The sequence below is a fragment of the Lithobates pipiens genome, unplaced genomic scaffold (assembly GCF_037356315.1).
Source record: "Lithobates pipiens isolate NorthernLeopardFrog02 unplaced genomic scaffold, aLitPip1_a1.2 Scaffold_18, whole genome shotgun sequence".
NCBI classification, from domain to species: Eukaryota; Metazoa; Chordata; class Amphibia; order Anura; family Ranidae; genus Lithobates; species Lithobates pipiens.
Window position 1 is genome coordinate 642,183,746 of NW_027507758.1, and position 21,465 is coordinate 642,205,210.

The window sequence follows — 21,465 nt, forward strand, 5'->3', positions numbered from 1 at the left end:
CTTAGTCATAGCTAGTTAGCAGAATATACATACAGAGCTATATACACACACACAAGCAATTAGACAAATGAATAAAATACGTGTATAACAAGATAGCAATTCAGGAAACACCTGTGAACATCCAAGGTCTGAAGATTAACATTTAAATGGATGGAAGGAAAAAAACATTTTTTCACCTAAAGCACCTAAATCAAGCTGACATATTGAAATCATACATAATGGTAATAAATGAATAACATGATAAATCTTATCCTTAGGTGAAGAGGTATAGGTGTAACCTGAAAAGAATAAAAAAATACATAAATAAAAACATTTTTCATTTTGTATATAAAAAAAATCCCACGCATCGGCAGACACACAGAAAAAAGAAAGAAACAAACTCTCAATGTGCGTACATGCCGATGCATGGGGCTCATTGATTATCAAATCCACCAGAGAAAAACAAAAAATACTCCCTAAAAATGACACATCCCAAAAAAGGTTGCACAATTAAAAGATTGCAAATATCTCATTATTGGATGTGTCTATTTAGGTCTTCTCCTATGATACAATGCATAGATAGAAAAGATAAAAAATAAATATAGGAATAGACCAAATAAACGATCGATGTCGAATGTTCCAAGACCAAAGGCAAATTCAATGTGAATATCCTTATACCGACAGATATGGGGAGCTGATGCAAAAACCCAGTTAGTTGATCACACACCCAACATAATATAACAGGTGTGTGATCAACGAATGAAAAAACATGTCTAATAGGATATTAATTAACCACTTCAGCCCCGGACCAATAAACCCCTTAAGGACCAGAGGTCTTTTTCCAATTTCGCACTGCGCTGTTTTAACTGGTAATTGCGCGGTCATGCAATATTGCACCCAAACGAAATTTGCGTCCTTTTCTTCCCACAAATAGAGCTTTCTTTTGATGGTATTTGATTGTCTCTGCGTTTTTTTTTTTTTTGCGATATAAATGGAAAAAGAGCGAAAATTTTGAAAAAAAAAGATATTTTCTTCTTTTTGTTATAAGAAAAATCGAATAAACTAAATTTTAGTCATACATTGAGGGCAAAATTTATTCAGCCACATGTCTTTTGTAAAAAAAATGTCAATAAGCGTATATTTTTTGGTTTGTGCAAAAGTTATAGCGTCTACAAACTAGAGTACATTTTCTGGAATTTACACAGCTTTTAATTTAGGACTGCCTATCTCAGTTCTTGAGGTGCTAAAATGGCAGGGCAGTACTAACCCCCCCCCAAATGACCCCATTTTGGAAAGTAGACACCCCAAGGAAATTGCTCATGGGTATGTTAAGCCCATTGAATTTTTATTTTTTTGGCCTAAGGGATTGAATAATGAAAAAAAAAAATTTTTACAAAAAGTTGTCACTAAATGATATATTGCTCACACATGCCATGGTTATATGTGGAATTGCACCCCAAAATATATTCTGCTACTTCTCCCGAGTATGGGGATACCACATGTGTGGGACTTTTTGGGAGTCTAGTCGCGCACGGCACCCCGAAAACCAATCACCACCTTCAGGATTTCTAAGGGTGCAAATTTTTGATTTCACTCCTCACTACCTATCACAGTTTCGAAGGCCATAAAATGCCAAAATAGCACAAAACCCCCCAAAATGACCCCATTTTGGAAAGTAGACACCCCAAGCTATTTACCCAGAGGCATGTTGAGTCCATGGAATATTTTATATTTTGCCACAAGTTGCGGGAATATTACAAACTTTTTTTTTTTGCACAAAGTTGTCACTAAATGATATATTGCTCACACATGCTATGGGCATAAGTCAAATTACACCCCAAAATAAATTCTGCTGCTTCTCCCGAGTACGGGAATACCACATGTGGGGGACTCTTTGGGAGCCTAGCCACGTACGGGACCCCGAAAACCAAGCACTGCCTTCCGGATTTAAATATAAAATGCTACCAAAAAAACTGTTAGCGATCGCAGGGATCAGGCCTGACTCTGCGATCGCTGCAGTTATGTGTTTAGTGTTTTGTAAGTGACAGTGATCGATCGATACTGCACTTGGGTGGGCTGGGCAGAGGGGCAATACGCAGGTGCTAGCAGGTATCTGGGCTGATCCCACTAACAATGCGTTTTTTTGGAACCCTAAACTGCTGGGGACGCTAGTATAGATCTGATCAGATCAGATATTGATCTGTTCAGATTCTATACCACTACGGGAGGTGTATGCTTTGCGTGTGGGTGTTAGCGGTACTGGCACTAACCTAGCGCTGCCTGGGGCGACGCAGACCCTGACCCTAAAACCTAATTGATATCACCCGCCGGGTGATCAGGGGGTTAAACCTTTATTGGGTAATAAATGGTGGGTGCCCTGATGCTATAAAAAGCAAACTAACCAGAGTCACCCGTAACACTTAAACCTAAATAACTAACTGGCTAACCAGCGTCACCAGTGACACTTATACTGTGATCGCTGGTGAAAGGGTTAACTAGGGGCAATCAGGGGGTTAAAACCATTATTGGGTAGTACATGGGGGTACCTAACGCTATAAAAAACAGGCGGTGAACCTAAAAAAATAACTAGCTACCTAACGACACTAGTGACACTAATGCAGCGATCAGAAAAACGATCGCTTAGTGACACTGGCAAAAGGGAGTGAAAGGGTTAACTAGGGGCAATCAGGGGGTTAAAACCATTATTGGGTAGTATATCAGGGTACCTAGCGCTATAAAAACCTGGCGGTGAACCTAAAAAAATAACTAGCTACCTAGCGACACTAATGCAGCGATCAGAAAAACGATCGCTTAGTTACACTGGCAAAAGGGGATGAAAGGGTTAACTAGGGGCAATCAGGGGGTTAAAACCATTATTGGGTAGTATATCGGGGTACCTAGCGCTATAAAAACCTGGCGGTGAACCTAAAAAAAAAACTAGCTACCTAGCGACACTAATGCAGCGATCAGAAAAATGATCGCTTAGTGACACTGGCAAAAGGGGTGAAAGGGTTAACTAGGGGCAATCAGGGGGTTAAAACCATTATTGGGTAGTATATCGGGGTACCTAGCGCTATAAAAACCAGGCGGTGAACCTAAAAAAATAACTAGCTACCTAGCGACAGTAGCGACACTAATGCAGCGATCAGAAAAATGATCGCTTAGTGACACTGGCAAAAGGGGGTGAAAGGGTTAACTCTAGGGGCAATCAGGGGGTTAACCCCCCTGACGGTTTTCCCGAGTCTGGCTCGGGGTGGAATTTTCATACCAAAAGCGGTATCCCCGAGCCAGACTCGGGACTGCATTGCTGGATCCAGGAGGAGGATTACTTACCTTCTCCCTCGGATCCAGCGTTGTCTCCCCGCTGTACGAGCGAGCCGTGTCTTGCTCGATGCATTACATCGCCGATCTCCGTGCCCTGCGAGCGTTGCGACGCACGGGCACGGAGATCGGCGCCAAATTCAAAAAGTGAAACACTCACTATACATACAGTATAATGTAATCTTACAGATTACATTGCTGTATGTAAATATTTCACATCCCCGTTGTCCCTAGTGGTCTGCCCAGTGTCCTGCATGCAGTTTTATATAATAAAAACTGTGCTTTATGCCTGGAAACTGGAGATTGTCCATAGCAACCAAAACTGTCACTGTACATCAAAAATGATTTTAGACCAGCTAGAAAACAGCGATAATAAATTAGAATCACTCGCAGAATTGAGCGATAGCGATTTGTGGGGAGATCCGTCATCAAATACTGAAAAGTAATGACAGTGACAATTCTGCAACTGAGCAAATTTCAGTGTTTTTGATTTGATTACATTATTGAATAATTTTTATTATTGTTATATTATTATTTGGTACAATTATTTATAATTATTTATTATATTATAATTTATGATTTAATTTTTCAAACTTTATTATACCCGGGATGTCTGCTAGACTCTGGTTTGGACAGATTTAAGAGAGTTATTCCTAAGAATTGCAGGACTACAATATAAAACGCCAAATTTTCATGCAAAATAATGGTACCGCTTTTAGCACCTAAAATCCGAAATAATCGTACCACCAGGGAGGCTACATCTTCATTGGTGGGTGATAGGGGGCTACCCTGGACCTAACACTAACTGCCCTGACAGTTTTTACTGTTACAACTGACACTGAATGCAGTGATCAGTAAAGAAATGATCAATGCAATCAGTGACACTGTGACAGGGGGTTTGTGTGCCTGTGTGTACCTACATGTCAGTGTAGTGTTGGTGCACACTTACTTTTAGTCTTCTCCTCGTAGTCCGGTCAAAAAGACCGCCCCGAGGAGAATGACATCACTTCCTCCTTCCTGTGTAAACAATACACAGTGGGAGGAAGCTTCTCATTGGCCAGAAGCGATCCAGAGGGGGTGGCCAGAAACCAACGGCCATCCCCTCATCACGGATCGCTCCTGAAGCGAACCGGACCGCCGTATCCAGCGGGAGGGGGTCCGATCGGACCCCCCACCCGCTGGAAGGCAGGCACATACATGTACGTGCTTGTGCCTGCCTGTGCCATTGCGATGACGTACAATGGCAATACGGCGGTCCTTAAGTGGTTAACACAAAAAAATACTGATATTCATAATCACTGCAGCGAAAAATGCTGCGATATGTGCATACAGCCCTATTCAAAAAACAGTCTTAATCAAATAATTGGCCTGTCCTCGATGCAAAGCAATTATAATAAATGGAAAATAGTGAATAAACTCTGGCAGAAACATAATAAAATGAGCCCAGCAGAACCAGATGAAAAAACCTGTCAGCACCAGACTGACAACCAGTGAAATGGGAGCCATACATATTAGCTTAGTAAATACTGGGCAGTCAATATGTGGAAAATTCACTCATAAAAGAATGAAATGTCCCACTCAAAATAAAGGCCCATAGGCTGCCTCGTATGGAGATAGAATGTCCAATAAACCTCCCTCTTGCACAACAGACTAAACCTATCACCCCCTCTTTTAGATAAAGTGACTTTTTCCACCCCCTGTGGGTACATTCCTTCTGTGTGAATGGGATGGGAGAACAAGCGTTGATAGACTTTTTTCCTGAGCTTTTTGAATGGTTTCCATTGATTTAAAATATTTACTATTAGATGGGGCTAATTTCTTTGATACTTAGCGCCATCTAAAGGCCAAATGCAGTATTTCCCATTTTAAATCAATGGCTGGTTTAATAGTGTTTGTTTAAATAACTTTTATGATACACTAAAAATATACGCCGGACCCTCAGCGTGCCGCCTACCTAATTAGTATGTGAAAAAAGGTGAAACAATACTAATATATGGGGATTGAATAACCTCAAAAACGTTAGAGTAAAAATGACAAAATGAAAAAAGCGGGAAAAGGAGAGGATGGGAGCTCACGGTATGAAGATTAAATGGCAAACTTGAAATAAAAACCTGTAATAGCTCAGCCAAGCCTGTGGTAGCACATATCTATGGAACTTCACTCACCATACAAACACGATTAGCAAAAAAGATTTATTGGTGTCAAAGATAAGAAAGACATAAAAAACATCTTGCATACATTAGCATTAAAGCTATAAAAACAAAAGGACATCTCTGGACAGGAGCTGCAATTCCACCCAAGTTGCAGGAGTTGTAAAAATGCTGTAATACAGCTGGGATAATATCCCCGGGTCTAAGCGACCTCTGAAGAGTGACCCAAGTGTTGAACTGATATTGAAAAAGGGAGGATGGATAAAGTCAGACCACAAAGTGGAAGCTATGAGATGATATGATTGGTTCTCCGATCTGCATTGGAAAAAGGTGGACAAGTAGATGATTGTATTGATCTGGAAGGTAGGTGTAAAGAAATAGGGGGGCGTTGTTGGGTAACAGTGGTCAGGAGGAGATTTACAAGTGGAATAGTAATGAATATGGGAGTCCAATAAAGTGATGTGGGGCTCTCTAAAACCAGAAGAACATGGTCCTCCTTGGCCTCCCTCTCACTGTACCAATCAGAGTCCCTATGAGGACTCGCTCTCACACCCCAAATGAAAGAGCAATGTAAAGAGGTGATCCTTTCCAGAAAGTAATAGTCCTTTCCAAAGAATGGTAAATGTATTTATACTGTACTTATCAGCTTGTCATCAAGTCCACAGCTCCAGGGTCCCGGGGGAAGGTCCTCCCTTGTCTTATAAAGTGTGTAGAACCATATATGGGTCAAAGGCATGTAGTCCAGAGATGGGCCGCGCTGGCCTGACCGCTTTCACCCATCTCTGTCCTCTGCATCAGAGGCTGGTTACCAATGCGCTCCATTGCACTTTTATCTGTCAGTGTCTACTTACCTCACAAGTGTATGAGTCCAATCTCAGATATTACAATCAAACCATGCCTGACCAATGAAAATTAAGGGCTCTACTAGCCAGAATTTACCTCAGTGATTTCCTATGATCATCAGCTCCATCTAGTATTTTTAGGTATTTTTCCTGAAATACCGCAATAAAAATAGCAAAATACCACATTATGACCACTAGATGGAGCCAATAAAATCAGTGTATGAAATAAAATGCATCCAATATTCATCACAGCCGGGTGAATGTCGCTCACATTCATTCAACTATTTATTTAATAGACCTCTAAGTGTCTGTGAAATCTTCCACCACAAAATGTACTCAGCCAATGAGAGGTAATGACTCCATTTTTATTTTTCTACTGCTACATAGTTACATAGTAGGTGAGGTTTAAAAAAGACACAAATCCACAAAGTCCAACCTGTGTGTGAGATTATATGTCAGTATTACATTGTATATCCCTGTATGTTGTGGTCGTTCAGGTGCTTATCTAATAGTTTCTTGAAACTATCGATGCCCCCTGCTGAGACCACCGCCTGTGGAAGGGAATTCCACATCCTTGCCACTCTTACAGTAAAAAACCCTCTACATAGTTTAAGGTTAAGCCTCTTTTCTTCTAATTTTATTGAGTGGCCACGAGTCTTGTTATACTCCCTTCTACAGAAAAGTTTTCTCCTTATTGTGGGGTCACCAGTCTGGTATTTGTCTACGGGCCTTCCTTTATCTAGATACACCACGTCTATGGGCCTTCCTTTATCTGGATGGCAGCTCACCTCCTCATAGAAAGTTAGGTTGGTTTGACAATTCTTCATGAATTCACGCTGATTATTGCTAATGGTATCAATGGCCAACAGGGAACAACACTTCATCCATGTCTTTGGTGATCTCTGATCTCCTTATCAACTGTTTCTTCCATGATGAAGATCAGCCATGGAGTATATCTGAGGTGTATATCAGGGGGTGCTTCTTCCCCACATGAGAGATGTGATGTCCAGCAACATTTATATAGAAGACATTTCCCACACTCAAGACACTAATACACCTTGAGGGTTGTGTGAGATCTCTGATGTACAGGAAGACAGGACTTCAGTGAGGAACATTTATCTCACTCAGGACAGGAATATGGCTTGTCCCCATATGAGATCTCTGATGTGTGTAAAGATTGGACTTCTGTGAAAAACACTTCCCACACTCAGGACAGGAATAAGGCTTCTACCTCATGTGAGACCTCTGATGTCTGGAAAAATTGGACTTCACTGAAAAACATTTCCCGCACTCAGGACAGGAATACGGCTTCTCCCTCGTGTGAGATCTCTGATGTTTGTAAAGACTAGACTTATCTGAAAAACATTTCCCGCACTCAGGGCAGCAATACGGCTTCTCCCCCGTGTGAGATCTCTGATGTGTGGAAAGATTAGACTTCACTGAAAAACATTTCCCACACTCAGGACAGGAATAGGGCTTCTCCCCCGTGTGAGATCTCTGATGTGTGTAAAGATGGCACTTCTGTGAAAAACATTTCCCACACTCAGGACAGGAATACGGCTTCTCCGCCGTGTGAGATCTCTGATGTGTGGAAAGATTAGACTTCACTGAAAAACATTTCCCGCACTCAGGACAGGAATACGGCTTCTCCCCTGTGTGAGATCTCTGATGTTTGTAAAGACTGGACTTATCTGAAAAACATTTCCCGCACTCAGGACAGGAATACGGCTTCTCTCCTGTGTGAGATCTTATATGCACATTAAGTTTGGATTCAGAAGGGAAACACTTCCCGCACTCAGTACAGGAAAAGCTCTTCTCTGTTGGAAGGACGGCCCCGTCCCGCACAGTCTGAGGTTCCTCAGGATAAGAGGAATACGATGGTCCATCTACACTGTGTGGTGCTGGATGGACATTTGAGGTAGTCGGGTTTTCTCCTGGACTATACTGTGTGATGTCCTCATCTTCTACTTTACAGTCTGGAGACAAAGTGAGACAATCCTCTGAGGTTTTCCTCATCTCCCGTCCATCTACTAAAATAGAAATACAAAGATTATTACTAGACATCAGCTGATTGGTTCCTGCTGTGCTCCAATCACATCATCAGATATAAAATGTCCAGCTGGTAGGAAATGGGTGTAACAAAAGAGAATCCATATTATGTGTATATATAGCAGTGGGGGGAGGGGAGAGAGCAGAAGTCAGGACTATGTAATGTACAACATATTGTATAAGATACAACAGATAGGACTATATAGTATCAGAATGATGTAATGTACAACATAGAGTATATAGTGCAGGGGTCAGGAGTATGTAATGTAGAATATAAAGTATACAGTGTAAGGGTCAGGACTCATAATATTGGTATTCAGTAATCAGTGGAAGATGAAATGATTACATGAGACAAGTTGCAGAGGTCCCACACCGCTGCCTCCCATCTCCTGAGACTGCACTCAGTGACTTGGGTCCGAGACTATACAGACATATCCCTCCACCCGGCACAGCCAGCAGACAACACAACAAGTAATCCTGGGGGGATTGTTCTGTCAGAGATCTTGTCATACCCGGGTATGGGGCAGAAGACCCAAATCACATACCCCAGGTGCCTAGATCTAGTAACATCTATGGGGAAAATGAACATTTTGCTGCCAGCTGATCCCCAGAATCTCCATAAATCCAGTCTAGATACATAAATTGTGTCGGCAGCACAGAGAAGGAAGATTATCGGAGAGAAATCCAGGAATACAGGACGGGGAACACAGCTCAGGAAAGTGACCAGGGGATTACAGGCTGATATCACCCAGCCCCCGCCCTACTCTGGACCAATCAGTGAGCAGTATGGGTGGAGGAATGTATTTAGTGTTAATGACCCACCTGTGCTGATCTCTGTAGGAGTGTCCTCCTCTATAAATGTCCCCGTTATTCCATCCTCCTCCATAGACTGCTGATCATCCCTCACATACCTCTCTTCTTCTTCTGATTTCACCTCAAATTCTATATCCATTGGATCTCCACTCTAAACCAAGAAAATGAGAGAGAATATCATCTGTAAGATAGAAGATTTATTATTGTGACATCACATAGAAAATCCACACATTGGGGCTGATTTACTAAGATGAATGCGCTGCGCCGGTTCATACCGCCATTTGTGCACCAGATAAATTATCAACTGAGCGTATGAAGCGGCGCACACATAAGCGCAACACATAATATGCCGGTGCAATTCATAATAGCGTGCGCCGTATCAGTAACAGTCCATTCACACAGGGGCAACACGACTTCCAGCGCGACTTTGGGAGGCAACTTGGACACGACTTGAGTGTGGATCACAGCACGACTTGGGGCGACTTACAACACGACTGTAAGTCACCCCCCCAGGCCAGGAGACTAATTAAAAAAAAAAAAACGCCATGGGTTACCCTCCAAGAGCATACCAGGCCCTTCAGGTCTGGTATGGATATTAAGGGGAAACCCACACCCAAAAAAAAAAAAATGGTGTGGGGGTCCCCCTCAAAATCCATACCAGACCCTTATCCGAGCACGCAACCTGGCAGGCCGCAGGAAAAGATTGGGGGATGAGAGAGCGCCCCCCTCCTGAACCGTACCAGGCCACATGCCCTCAACTTTGGGAGGGTGCTTTGGGGTAGCCCCCCCAAAGCACCTTGTCCCCATGTTGATGAGGACAAGGGCGTCATCCCCACACTGGCGGGTGGTTGTGGGGGTCTGCGGGCGGGGGGCTTATCGGAATCTGGAAGTCCCCTTTAATAAGGAGACCCCCAGATCCGGGCCTCACCCCGTGTGAAATGGTAAGGGTACCCTACCATTTCACCGAAAAAGTGACAAAAGTGTTAAAAATGACAAGAGACAGTTTTTGACAATTCCTTTATTAAAGTCTTCTTTCAGAAGAGGGAGGTGGAGTCACCGGGTGGCACCGCCCTCCTTTATATAAGACCTGTCAGAAGAAGAGAAGCGTCACACAGCGGGAGCCTCCCATTGCATGGAGCGGCCCGAAAACGAAGAGAGACGCCGTGGAGCAAGATGCCGGACGAGAACACCGGAGCAAGAAGAAGAGGATCGGAGGAAGAAACCGAAGGATGAAGAAAGGAAGAAGGAAGACCAGAAGAAAGAAGATGAAAGAAGACTTTAATAAAGTGATTGTGAAAAACTGTCTCTTGTTATTTTTTACACTTTTGTCACTTTTTGGTGAAATGATAGGGGTAATTTGTATCCCCTTACTATTTCCCACAGGGGGGAAGCCGGGATCTGGGGGTCCCCTTGTTAAAGGGGGCTTCCAGATTCCAATAAGCCCCCCGCCCGCAGACCCCCACAACCAACGGCCAGGGTTGTGGGGATGAGGCCCTTGTCCTCATCAACATGGGGACAAGGTGATTTGGGGGGACCCCAAAGCATCCTCCCAATGTTGAGGGCATGTGGCCTGGTACGGTTCAGGAGGGGGGGTGCTCTCTCGCCCCCCCCTTTTCCTGCAGCCTGCCAGGTTGCGTGCTCGGATAAGGATCTGGTATGGATTTTGAGGGGGACCCCCACGCCATTTTTTTGGGGGCACGGGGTTCCCCTTAATATCCATACCAGACCTGAAGGGCCTAGTATGGAATTTCAGGGGACCCCCACGCATTTTTTTTTCTCTTAATCCTAACATGACCTGTGTGCAAATAGCCTTAAAAAAACCATAGAAGTGAACCAGCGCAAAAAAAAAAAAAAAAGTCAAGTTGAGAGGTGCGCCTGTTCAACTTATGTAAATGAACCTACGTGGCTTGACATTTACTAAGATTTTGCCGGCGCAGTGAACCAGAGCACTTGAACGGGTGCAAATGCCGCTTGTGCATGCGCAGTGCATAAATTGACCTAGCGCAGTTCCAAGTGTATTTGCAGGCGCAGCAAGCTTGTTCAGAGGAAGTTACTTTTCCGTTCTATTTTGGGCATATTTGTTACTTGGACAGTCATATCTATACTTCCTCACATCACCCCCATAATATTCGCACTTCCAGCTTCTTTTAATTCTGAGTTGAAGATGCCGTGCGCCAGGTCTATAGCGGCGCACAGATTGCGGCCCCCCGTGCGTCGGCATGCTCATAGTAAATGGGGAATTGCGCTGTGTTACAGGTGCAAATGCTTTGTGAATACGAAAACGCCCATTGTGCGTCGGCGTGCGCCGCAACTCATGGTGAAAATGCTTTCTAAATCAGCCCCATTGTCACTATAAGTGTGTTTGATAACCTCCATCCCACCAACCTTGAGGTAACAGTGGGGGATGGTGTGATCTTCCTGTGTGGAATCCTGGGAATACAGAGGACGGGGACATCTCTCTGGTGGGTTCCTGGTATTATGTGGCCCCATCATGAAATCCTTATACAGATCCGCGTTTCCTTCAAAAAACTCCTTCATCGCCCTATACTGCTCATCCGCCATTTTAAACTCTTCTTGAGCATCAACTTTAGAATCTCTCAGGTTTCCACTCTGAATATATAATAAAAATGACATCAATGGTAACAATGCAGATAATGTACAGATCCTAATGATACTATCAGTGATTGTTCCTCATCTACCTGATGATGGTGGGGGATGGTGTGACCTTCCTGTGTGGAATCCCGGGAATACAGAGGACGGGGACATTTCTCTGGTGGGTTCCCATTACTGGATCCATCTGTAGGAAACACACACACTGACTGAATACATTGTTTCTATGTGTTTATCAGATGATGGGGGATCTAGGTGGAGCCTCCGTACTGCTCTCTCCTTTACAATAAAGTCTCCTCTTACCCGGTGATGTGAGGGGCGGCTGATTGGCCATCATGACGTCCTTGTAGAGATCCTTGTGTCCTTCTAAATACTCCCACTCCTCCATGGAGAAATAGACAGTGACATCCTGACACCTTATAGGAACCTGACACACACAATGATACAGTCACCATCCAGACACATCCCTTGTCTGTTACTGGATAATGTCCCAGAATTCCCAGAATCCTCCTCACCTCTCCTCCATCATCTCTCTGGTGACTTCTAGAATCTTCTTTGTATTTCTCTATTCTATCAGGGAGGGAGGTGGAGGCAATGTGATGGTCATATGATCTCCAGACTTCACAGGAGGAAAACTCTAGATCTGAACACAAATAGTAAAATCAAATGATATTCCCAGAATCCTCCTCACCTCTCCATTCAGGGGTACATTATATTAAAGCCCCACTTCAGACTGAGGTATGATTTACCCCACAGAACCCCCACACTATGCAGGTTAAATCCTTGTTGCAGGCATTCTGACATCATTATATACAATGCAGGACCAACAGTCCCACTTTACTAGTGAGGATGCCAAGAGTCCGCCCACATCCTAATGCCCCGCACACACAATCAGAAATTCTGCCAGCAAAAGTCGGGTGTAGAGGTCGACCGATATGGGTTTTTCTCTGGCCGATGCCGATATTTAGAAATCATGGTGGCCGATAGCCGATATATGATGCCGATTTTTTGGGCCGATATGTTAGGCCGATTTTATTTTATTTATTTTTTTCCTTTTTTATTTATTATTATTTTTTTTTAATCCCCCTTGATCTAACACACCTTTCCCACTGGGGCGTTTTTCAGGCGCTTTTGGGCTAAAAATAGCGCCTGTAAAGTGCCTGCAAAATGGCTCCCCTGCAGTCTGTGTGAAAGACAGAGTGCTTTCACACTGAGGCGATGCGCTGGCAGGATCTTAAAAAAAAGTCCTGCAAGCAGCACGTTTGGAGTGGTGTATACCGCTCATCCACCACTCCTGCCCGTTGATATGAATGGGCACCACTGCCGAAGCGCATGCAATGCGATTTGGCAGCAGTGCTTCTTGGGCGCATTTAACCTCTTCCTTGGCCGCTAGCTGGGTTATATGTGCCCCACTAGCAGCCAAATAGCACCGCTAAAATGATGGTAAAGAGCCGCTAAAACTTGTGTTTTACCATCAACGTCTGCCCACTCCACTGTGAAAGCCGCCTTCATAAGTGATACAGAAAATTTCTTACATTTAAACATTTATTAAACAAAACAAACCTCCAATCAGTTTACTTGTATGTATGATTTAGATAAAAAAAAAAAAAAAAAAAACCTATATATTAAATAAAAACAGGTAGTCAAAACTTTTGGATGAAAAAAAAAAAATGGGCTAACTTTACTGTTTTTATTTTATTTTTATTTTTTAAATAGTGTATTTTTTTCCCAAAATAATGCATTTGAAAGACCTCTGTGCAAATGCCGTGTGACATTAAATATTGCAACAACCGCTATTTTATTCCCTCGGATCTCTGCTAAAAAAATATATATAATTTTTTGGGGGTCTAAGTGATTTTCTGGCAGAAAATACAGGATATTTACTTGTAAGCAACAAGTGTCAGAAAAGATTTAGTCTTTAAATGGTTAAACTGAGAACTTCTACACACTGAGATGACTTCATTCATTCAGAAGTGTAAACATTGTATCTTTCTGTTCTTTTCTTGGCAGTCTGCCCAGAGAGGAGGAAAGTGTTTCTATGACGACTCAGGCAACTAAAGCCGCGTACACACGTGGCGGACTGTCTGGCCAACTTAGTCCGTCAGACAATCCGACAAACACTCCGTCATACTTTGGAATGAACGGACTTGCCCACACACGGCACTTTTTGAGCGGACTAATACGGCGGACTAAGTCCGCCATACTATCCGCCCTATTTTTGAAATGAACGGACTCGCCCACACACGCGGAGGAAAGTCCGCTCATTTCGAGCGCGTCTCCAGGTAGGCGGGGCCCGCGAAGGAGACGTTGCTGACCCCGCCGCCTGGTATGAACTTAAAGGGGAACCCCAATGCCGAAAAAAAGTCCACAACAGACCCTTGTCCGAGCACGCTACCCGGCCGGCCAGGAAAGGGGGGCGAGCGAGCGTCCCCCCTCCTGAGCCGTACCAGGCCGCGTGCCCTCAACATGGGGGGGTGCCTTGGGGAAGGGGGGGACGCGCGGCCCCCCCCACCCCAAAGCACCTTGTCCCCATGTTGATGAGGACAAGGGCCTCTTCCCGACAACCCTGGCCGTTGGTTGTCGGGGTCTGCGGGCGGGGGGCTTATCGGAATCCGGGAGCCCCCTTTAATAAGGGGGCCCCCGGATACCGGCCCTCCCACCCTATGTGAATGAGTATGGGGTACAATGTACCCCTACCCATTCACCTGTAAAATAAAAGTACTAAAAAAAACACAACACACGAGATAAAATATTTTATTGCACAGCTCCGGGGATCTTCCGTCTTTGGGGGTCTTCTCGCCGGACTCCTCCGCTATCTTCTTGTAGCTCTTTTGCTAGCGGAGGAGTCCGGCTTTCTTCCTCGCCGCCGGCCTCTTCTCCCGACTTCGGGGGTCTTGTACCCCTCTTCGGTTCTTCTGTCGGGCCACCGCGTCTTCTTCTAGCTCTTTTACAGGCGGTGGCCCGGTCTTCTGTCGCCGCCGCCCGTTGTTCTTCTTCTTCTCCTTCTTCTTCTCCAGGAGATGTTGACACGACGCTCTCTCCGGCCACAATGCCAGGGCCGCGCTCCGCTGCCACTTATATAGGGACAATGGGGCGGTGTCACATGGCTTTATGTCACATGGCTTTATGTCACATGGGTTGGTCACATGGGTTGATGTCACATGGGGACTATGACATCGTAAGGGGGCGGGGTCACCATGTGACCAACCCATGTGACATAAAGCCATGTGACACCGCCCCATTGTCCCTATATAAGTGGCAGCGGAGCGCGGCCCTGGCATTGTGGCCGGAGAGAGCGTCGTGTCAACATCTCCTGGAGAAGAAGAAGGAGAAGAAGAAGAAGAAGAAGAACGGGCAGCGGCGGCGACGACAGAAGACCGGGCCACCGCCTGTAAAAGAGCTAGAAGAAGGCGCGGTGGCCGGCAGAAGAACCGAAGAGGGGGACAAGACCCCCGAAGTCGGGAGAAGAGGCCGGCGGCGAGGAAGAAAGCCGGACTCCTCCGCTAGCAAAAGAGCTACAAGAAGATAGCGGAGGAGTCCGGCGAGAAGACCCCCGAAGACAGAACACCCCCGGAGCTGTGCAATAAAATATTTTATCTCGTGTGTTGTGTTTTTTTTTGGTACTTTTATTTTACAGGTGAATGGGTAGGGGTACATTGTACCGCATACTCATTCACATAGGGTGGGGGGCCGGTATCCGGGGGCCCCCTTATTAAAGGGGGCTCCCGGATTCCGATAAGCCCCCCGCCCGCAGACCCCGATAACCAACGGCCAGGGTTGTCGGGAAGAGGCCCTTGTCCTCATCAACATGGGGACAAGGTGCTTTGGGGTGGGGGGGCCGCGCGGCCCCCCCTTCCCCAAGGCACCCCCCCATGTTGAGGGCACGCGGCCTGGTACGGCTCAGGAGGGGGGGCGCTCGCTCGCCCCCCTTTCCTGGCCGGCCGGGTAGCGTGCTCAGACAAGGGTCTGCTGTGGACTTGGGGGGACCCCCACGCCGATTTGTTTCGGCGTTGGGGTTCCCCTTTAAGTCCATACCAGGCGGCGGGGTCAGCGACGTCTCCTTCGCGGGCCCCACCTACCTGAATACCCGCTCGAAATGAGCAGACTTTTCTCCGGGCGGGAAAAGTCCGCTCATTTCAAAAGTAGGGCGGACTGGCACACACACGGGCGGATTGTCCGCCGAAATGCGAGTCCAGCGGACAGTATTTCCAACATTCCCGAAAGACTTAGTCCGCCAGACTGTCCGCTGAAAAAGGCCGCTGAAGCCCACACACGAGCGGACTGTCTGCTGAAATGTGTTTCAGCGGACTAAGTTGGACAGACAGTCCGCCCGTGTGTACGCGGCCTAACACTGACTTCTATTACAGAAGTCATTTCAAAGTCCTGCTGCAGTTCTAAATCGGCTTTTTATCAGCACAATCGGCCGATGCCGATTATTTAAAAAACTGCAAATATCGGACGATATATCGGTCGACCTCTAGTCGGGTGTGAGCTTTTAGTCAGAAATTCCGACCGTGTGTACGCTCCATCAGACTTTTGCTGCCAGAATTCCAGCCAGCAAAAGATTGAGAGCAGGGTCACTATTTTTTCATTCGGAAAAAGTTCCTATCTGAAAATGCATTAGTCTGTATGTAATTCGGATGCGTGAAAAATCACGCATGCTCGGAAACAATTTGATGCATGCTCAGAAGCATTGAACTTTCTCGGCTCGTTGTAGTGTTGTACATCACTGCATTCTCGATGGTCGAAAGTTCAGAGAACTTTTGTGTGACCGTGTGTATGCAAGGCAAGCTTAAAGAGGAAGTAAACCCTGATGGGTGTTACTTCTTCTTTGTCTCCCTGCAAAGGTAAAGCATAATGGACTACTATGCATTGCATCGCATCACATATCGCATAGTAGCCCATTATGTGTCACTTACCTGACACAGGAGCCAACTATGTCACCGATGTCCCCTGTAGCACGGAGCGTCCTTCTTCCGGGTATCGCTGCTAGAGCCACTCACAGCACCGGAGCAGCGATGACATCACTCCCAAGCATGTGCACGGGAGCCGCCACTAAGGGCATATCGCCATTTACAACGGCATTGTAGGTTTAGGAGATATTTCTTGGACCTACAGGTAAGCCTTAATCTAGGCTTACCTGTAGGTCAAATTCCATCAGAAAAACCATCCAAGTCTTTTTCTGACAGAATTTCTGATCATGTGTATGGGAATAAGAGCGTCAGAGAAAAAAAAAAACTGGATTGAGGGACATTGGGAGGAGGAGCTGTGAGGTCAGTGTGATGTCATAGGACATATAGACTCTGGATGGAGGGACATTGGGAGGAGGAGCTGTGAGGTCAGTGTGATGTCATAGGACATATAGACTCTGGATGGAGGGACATTGGGAGGAGGAGCTGTGAGGTCAGTGTGATGTCATAGGACATATAGACTTTGGATGGAGGGACATTGGGAGGAGAAGCTGTGAGGTCAGTGTGATGTCATAGCACATATAGACTCTGGGTGGAGGGACATTGGGAGGAGGAGCTGTGAGGTCAGTGTGATGTCATAGGACATATAGACTCTGGGTGGAGGGACATTGGGAGGAGGAGCTGTGAGGTCAGTGTAGAAGAATAGTATGATATGTAGAAAACTGGCAACAACAGTAAACAATACATTGTATAATAAATATATGACCACTACCAAGATAATATACTGCAGGATAAGAACTTAAACTGATTGTAAAGCTTTGTTCATTTAAAAAAAATGTATGTATGACTCGGCCCCGCCCCCCAGATGCCCATGTCATTGGATTTGATTGACAGAAGCAGGAGCCAATGGCTGCACTGCTATCAGTCTATCCAATCAATAGCCGAGAACACCGGGCAGAGATGTACAGGGCGTCTCTGCCGAGGGAATGAACGGGCTCAGGTGAGTAAAACGGGGGTGGGGGGGGGGCAGTCAGTGTCAGAAGTTTTTTCACCTTAATGCATAGGATGTGAAACACGAGGGTTTACAACCTCTTTGAGAAGTCCGATGCTATTAGTCTATCCAATCAAGAGTCGAGAACACCGGGCAGAGAGACAGCGCCAGGGGCAAGTTCCAGGGCTCAGGTCACTGCCATAGGATGCATTAAGGTGAAAAAACACGAGGAATTACAACCCCTTTAACAGCCATTCTAGAGGACACGGAGCACCTCAGAAACAGTAAGTGCAGGTGACCCCCTGAAATGCCATATTTGGCATGTCATTCTTTGGGGGGGGTGGAGCGGGTACCCAGTTTTTACGGGCACCCAGCTCCCACATCCTCCAGAGATGCCGTGGTGCCAGAAGGAAGATCACCAATCCCCCTCCCTCCCTGCAATCTTCTGGGACACATCACAGGTCGCAGAATATTGCCCCGCCCATTCACAGCACGCAGTGTGAATCCAGCCAGGCGCCCACAGGTAGAATGCCGGCGGTGCAGAGAGGAGGGGGAGAGGAGCGAGACAGGGTCCCTTTTTTTCTCCAGAGCTTCTCATGGTGGGGATGGATTTTGCTGAGTGTTGGTGCCAAGTTTTCACCCCCCAGGATCACTGCAGGTGTGGAGAAAAGCTGTGTAAGAGGATATGGAGGAGAGATGAGGAGGAGATCCAGGAATCAGGATAAAGGTCAGGACAAGCAACAGACGAGCGCATCCAAGAGATGAAGCCGGGGTCACTACACAGAAAATCAATCCAAGGAAACAACAGGCAGGACGAGGAATAGCAAGAAGGAGCTCAGAGACAAATGAGAATATTGCTCAGCCAATGGGAGATGATCTCAGCATGACTTACATAATGAAGGAGATGAGGGGGAGGGGAGGAAGTCACTTATGGTGACCATAGAGACATGGAAATTCAGCTGGTTCAGCAGGGATCGGTCACATTTCCATCCATGTGTGGTCACTGCCGGATAAAAGTCACTCCATCAGCGGCTGCAGCCAATAGCTTCATCACTGATCTGTGTATTCTGAGAGCGGAGGAGCGCCCCCCATTGTCAAAATACAATAGTGCAGCGGGGAGGATTCCCCCATCCCCCTCCAATGTGTGGATGGGGGAATCACTTCCGTTTTTTCCTCTCATCCCGCTGGATGAACGATAAAACTGAACCATGTATGGCCAGATTTGGAAGGAAGATATATTCATCATCAACTGATCCCCCTGAAGGGGTTAATCTACATATTACCTCCTCTGCCTCCAGATCCAGCAAGGTGTCCTCTCTACGTCCTTCCTAATGGAATGTCTGTCAGTATCTGACATCACTTCCTGTCTGTATCTGACATCACTTCCTGTCTATATTCCATAGAGACTTTTTTTACTGGGTAGAGGTGAGATCACCACCTTGTGGAACTCAGAGAAACTGCAGCTGAAGAAACATCTCGTAGAGTGAACACGGCTGTTTCAAGTATTATTATTATTATTATTATTATAATACAGGATTTATATAGCGCCAACAGTTTACACAGCGCTTTACAGTATAGAAATGAAGACACTGCAAGCTGTTTGAGGAGTCATATTGAATTGTATAACAGGAACAGCAAATAGGAAGTACAAGCAATGCAATATTACCATAGAGTATATTACCATAGAGTATATTACCATAGAGTCCCTGTATTTGTATAAGAACTCCATAACATCTCCCTATTTTTTACATTCAATCTAAAAATGTGTAAACAACCTAAAAACAGATTGTGACCAGTCTTAGACATAACACGCTGTGTTACTGGTAGATACATTACAGATGAGTCTATTTGGTAGTCCTGAAACTCGAACGCCACAGTGATTTTCCTGGGGAATGCTGTTCAGCTCCAGAAGGTGTTGTAGAGCTGCTCTCTTTCCTGGCTGGTGTGTTTGGTACAGAAGAACTTGCTGGTATATGTGGCTTCATTATGTCATCCTCCTTGTATCCTTCAGATATGACCAAAGTATTGTCTCTGCCTTGCTTATGTAGCAGCCATAACCCTTGGCAGGGCGGCCTTGACTTTTGGGCTTACCGATTACCTCCGCTTGGCTGATTCTTCCACGTCTAGGGGTTACCAGGGTTGATACCCAGCAACTTTGGACTCTCACACCATAAAAGTCCTTTAGAAAGGTTTTATTTTGCAGGGGTAACATCCAATAAACACAGTCTCGTATGGGAACAGAGGGCAAGGGTGAAGAAACTCAGGCACCTTGAACTGCAAATACAACAAAGTCTCTAGTCCCACCCAGAGAGTAGCCACTCGCAGCTGAGCGCTTCAAGGCTGAACAAATCTCTAGTCAGAGATTATGGCAATCAGCGCTTTGATTCAGAACTTGTGAAATCTCTGACCTTGAACAAGTAGTAACTGAAAGTGAACAGGAACTACTTTTTCCTCAGTACCTGGAACGTTCTCTGTCTCCTTGACAGTACTGGAAAAAGTGTGAATTCGTCAGTGCCCTTCACAACTCAGCAACTAGGCACTTCTCAGGATGCCAGCTTCTTGACCCTCCTCCGAAGAGTCCTCCCCCGGTCTCTTACACGAGCTGTGGTGCCCCTCCAAACTGAGAGCTCATCCGGACACCTTGAATCCTCCCTCAGTTACTGCGCCTCGGACCAGCTGGTTCCGAGACTCGGGAACAGATGGATCCTTACCCCAGACCAGGCGGGTCTATTGGGGTTTCTCAATTGAAGCATGTTGCAGAGCAACGAGCGCTCCCATGACCGGGACCCCTTGCGGGGCTACTCCGGTCCAGAATTGGGAACAGACTACTAGGGCCTCGCGAACGAACAACCCGGAACACGTGACCTCAACATTTTAAGTACCCCTCCCCAGACTCCTCAGCGGGGCCCGGCACACCCACTGATTGGCTCAGAGGAAGCTGATACCCAAAACGTCCAACCAGGCCTGGTTCTGGCCTGTCATGTGAACCTCACTATACACATGACCAGGCAGAACCCTAACACAGCCCAGCCAAACTGATGTCACAGTTTAACCTACATAATTAACCCTCAGAACCCCTCTACTGTTCTGAGGCAAAAACTAAATTTGTACATGAATGACACTTTGTCCAAAGTGTCACCGCTACACTTACGTGGTCCAGTAGGACATGGGACATTGAAGGACTAGGGGCCTTGTAGGACTAGGGGCCTTGTAGGTCTAGGGACATTGTAGGACAAGGGGCATTGCAGGACAAGGGGCCTTGTAGGTCTAGGGACATTGTAGGACAAGGGGCCTTGTAGGTCTAGGGACATTGTAGGACAAGGGGCATTGTAGGACTAGGGGCCTTGTAGGTCTAGGGACATTGTAGGACAAGGGGCATTGTAGGACTAGGGGCCTTGTAGGTCTAGGGACATTGTAGAACAAGGTAATTGTAGAACACAGGACATTGTAGGACTAGAGGCATTGAGTGCCTCAGGAGTATCATGTGCAGGATGCTCATAGGCTTGTGCTGTGAGTTGTTCTGCCACTTGCAGGTCCACTCGATTGCGGCGGTAGAGATTGTCTTCCACATCCACAAGATATGAGTGAGGAACATCTCTCTGAACAGAGGTACCCAGTCTAGGGTTGCCACCTGTCCAGGACTCACCTGGACAGTTTGGGTTTTGGATCATGTGTTCGGGTTTCAGACCACCAGACACATTATTATTATTATAACCCGGACACATTATTCAGCCTGGACTATGGCTTCCCAGCAGGGTTTCTGGCTACTGTTGTCTAAGCCAAGAGTGTCTGTTAACTCT

The 21,465-nt window shown here is 45.9% G+C and overlaps 2 protein-coding genes across 4 annotated transcripts in view; one reads left to right on the forward strand and one right to left on the reverse strand.

Annotated features, from left to right (window-relative positions):
• LOC143986905 (uncharacterized) overlaps positions 1-21,465 on the forward strand; it is a 137,504-nt gene that overhangs the window by 53,257 nt on the left and 62,782 nt on the right. The window lies entirely within an intron of this gene.
• Positions 5,477-19,152, reverse strand: LOC143989799 (uncharacterized). Of its 3 annotated transcripts, XM_077490070.1 has the most exons (3): positions 18,949-19,008; positions 12,068-12,191; positions 5,477-8,322 (listed from the first exon to the last, which is right to left on the reverse strand). In XM_077490070.1, exons 2-3 carry the CDS (start codon positions 12,150-12,152, stop codon positions 7,520-7,522), a joined length of 888 nt encoding a protein of 295 aa, XP_077346196.1. In that variant the 5' UTR covers positions 12,153-12,191; positions 18,949-19,008; the 3' UTR covers positions 5,477-7,519. The 3 variants fall into 3 exon arrangements, 2 of the variants coding, with proteins under 2 accessions (XP_077346196.1, XP_077346195.1); XM_077490069.1 differs by lacking the exons at positions 12,068-12,191; positions 18,949-19,008 and adding an exon at positions 9,164-9,542; XR_013277079.1 differs by lacking the exons at positions 5,477-8,322; positions 12,068-12,191 and adding an exon at positions 12,198-12,407 and having other exon boundaries at positions 18,949-19,152.

Bases quoted from the DNA above. Each gene is read 5' to 3' on its own strand.
- LOC143989799 (XM_077490069.1), bottom strand. From the start codon at position 9,293: ATGGATATAGAATTTGAGGTGAAATCAGAAGAAGAAGAGAGGTATGTG. The intron at 8,323-9,163 runs GTGGGTCATTAA...TTTCTATTTTAG, and splicing joins TCCTACAGAGATCAGCACAG to TAGATGGACGGGAGATGAGG.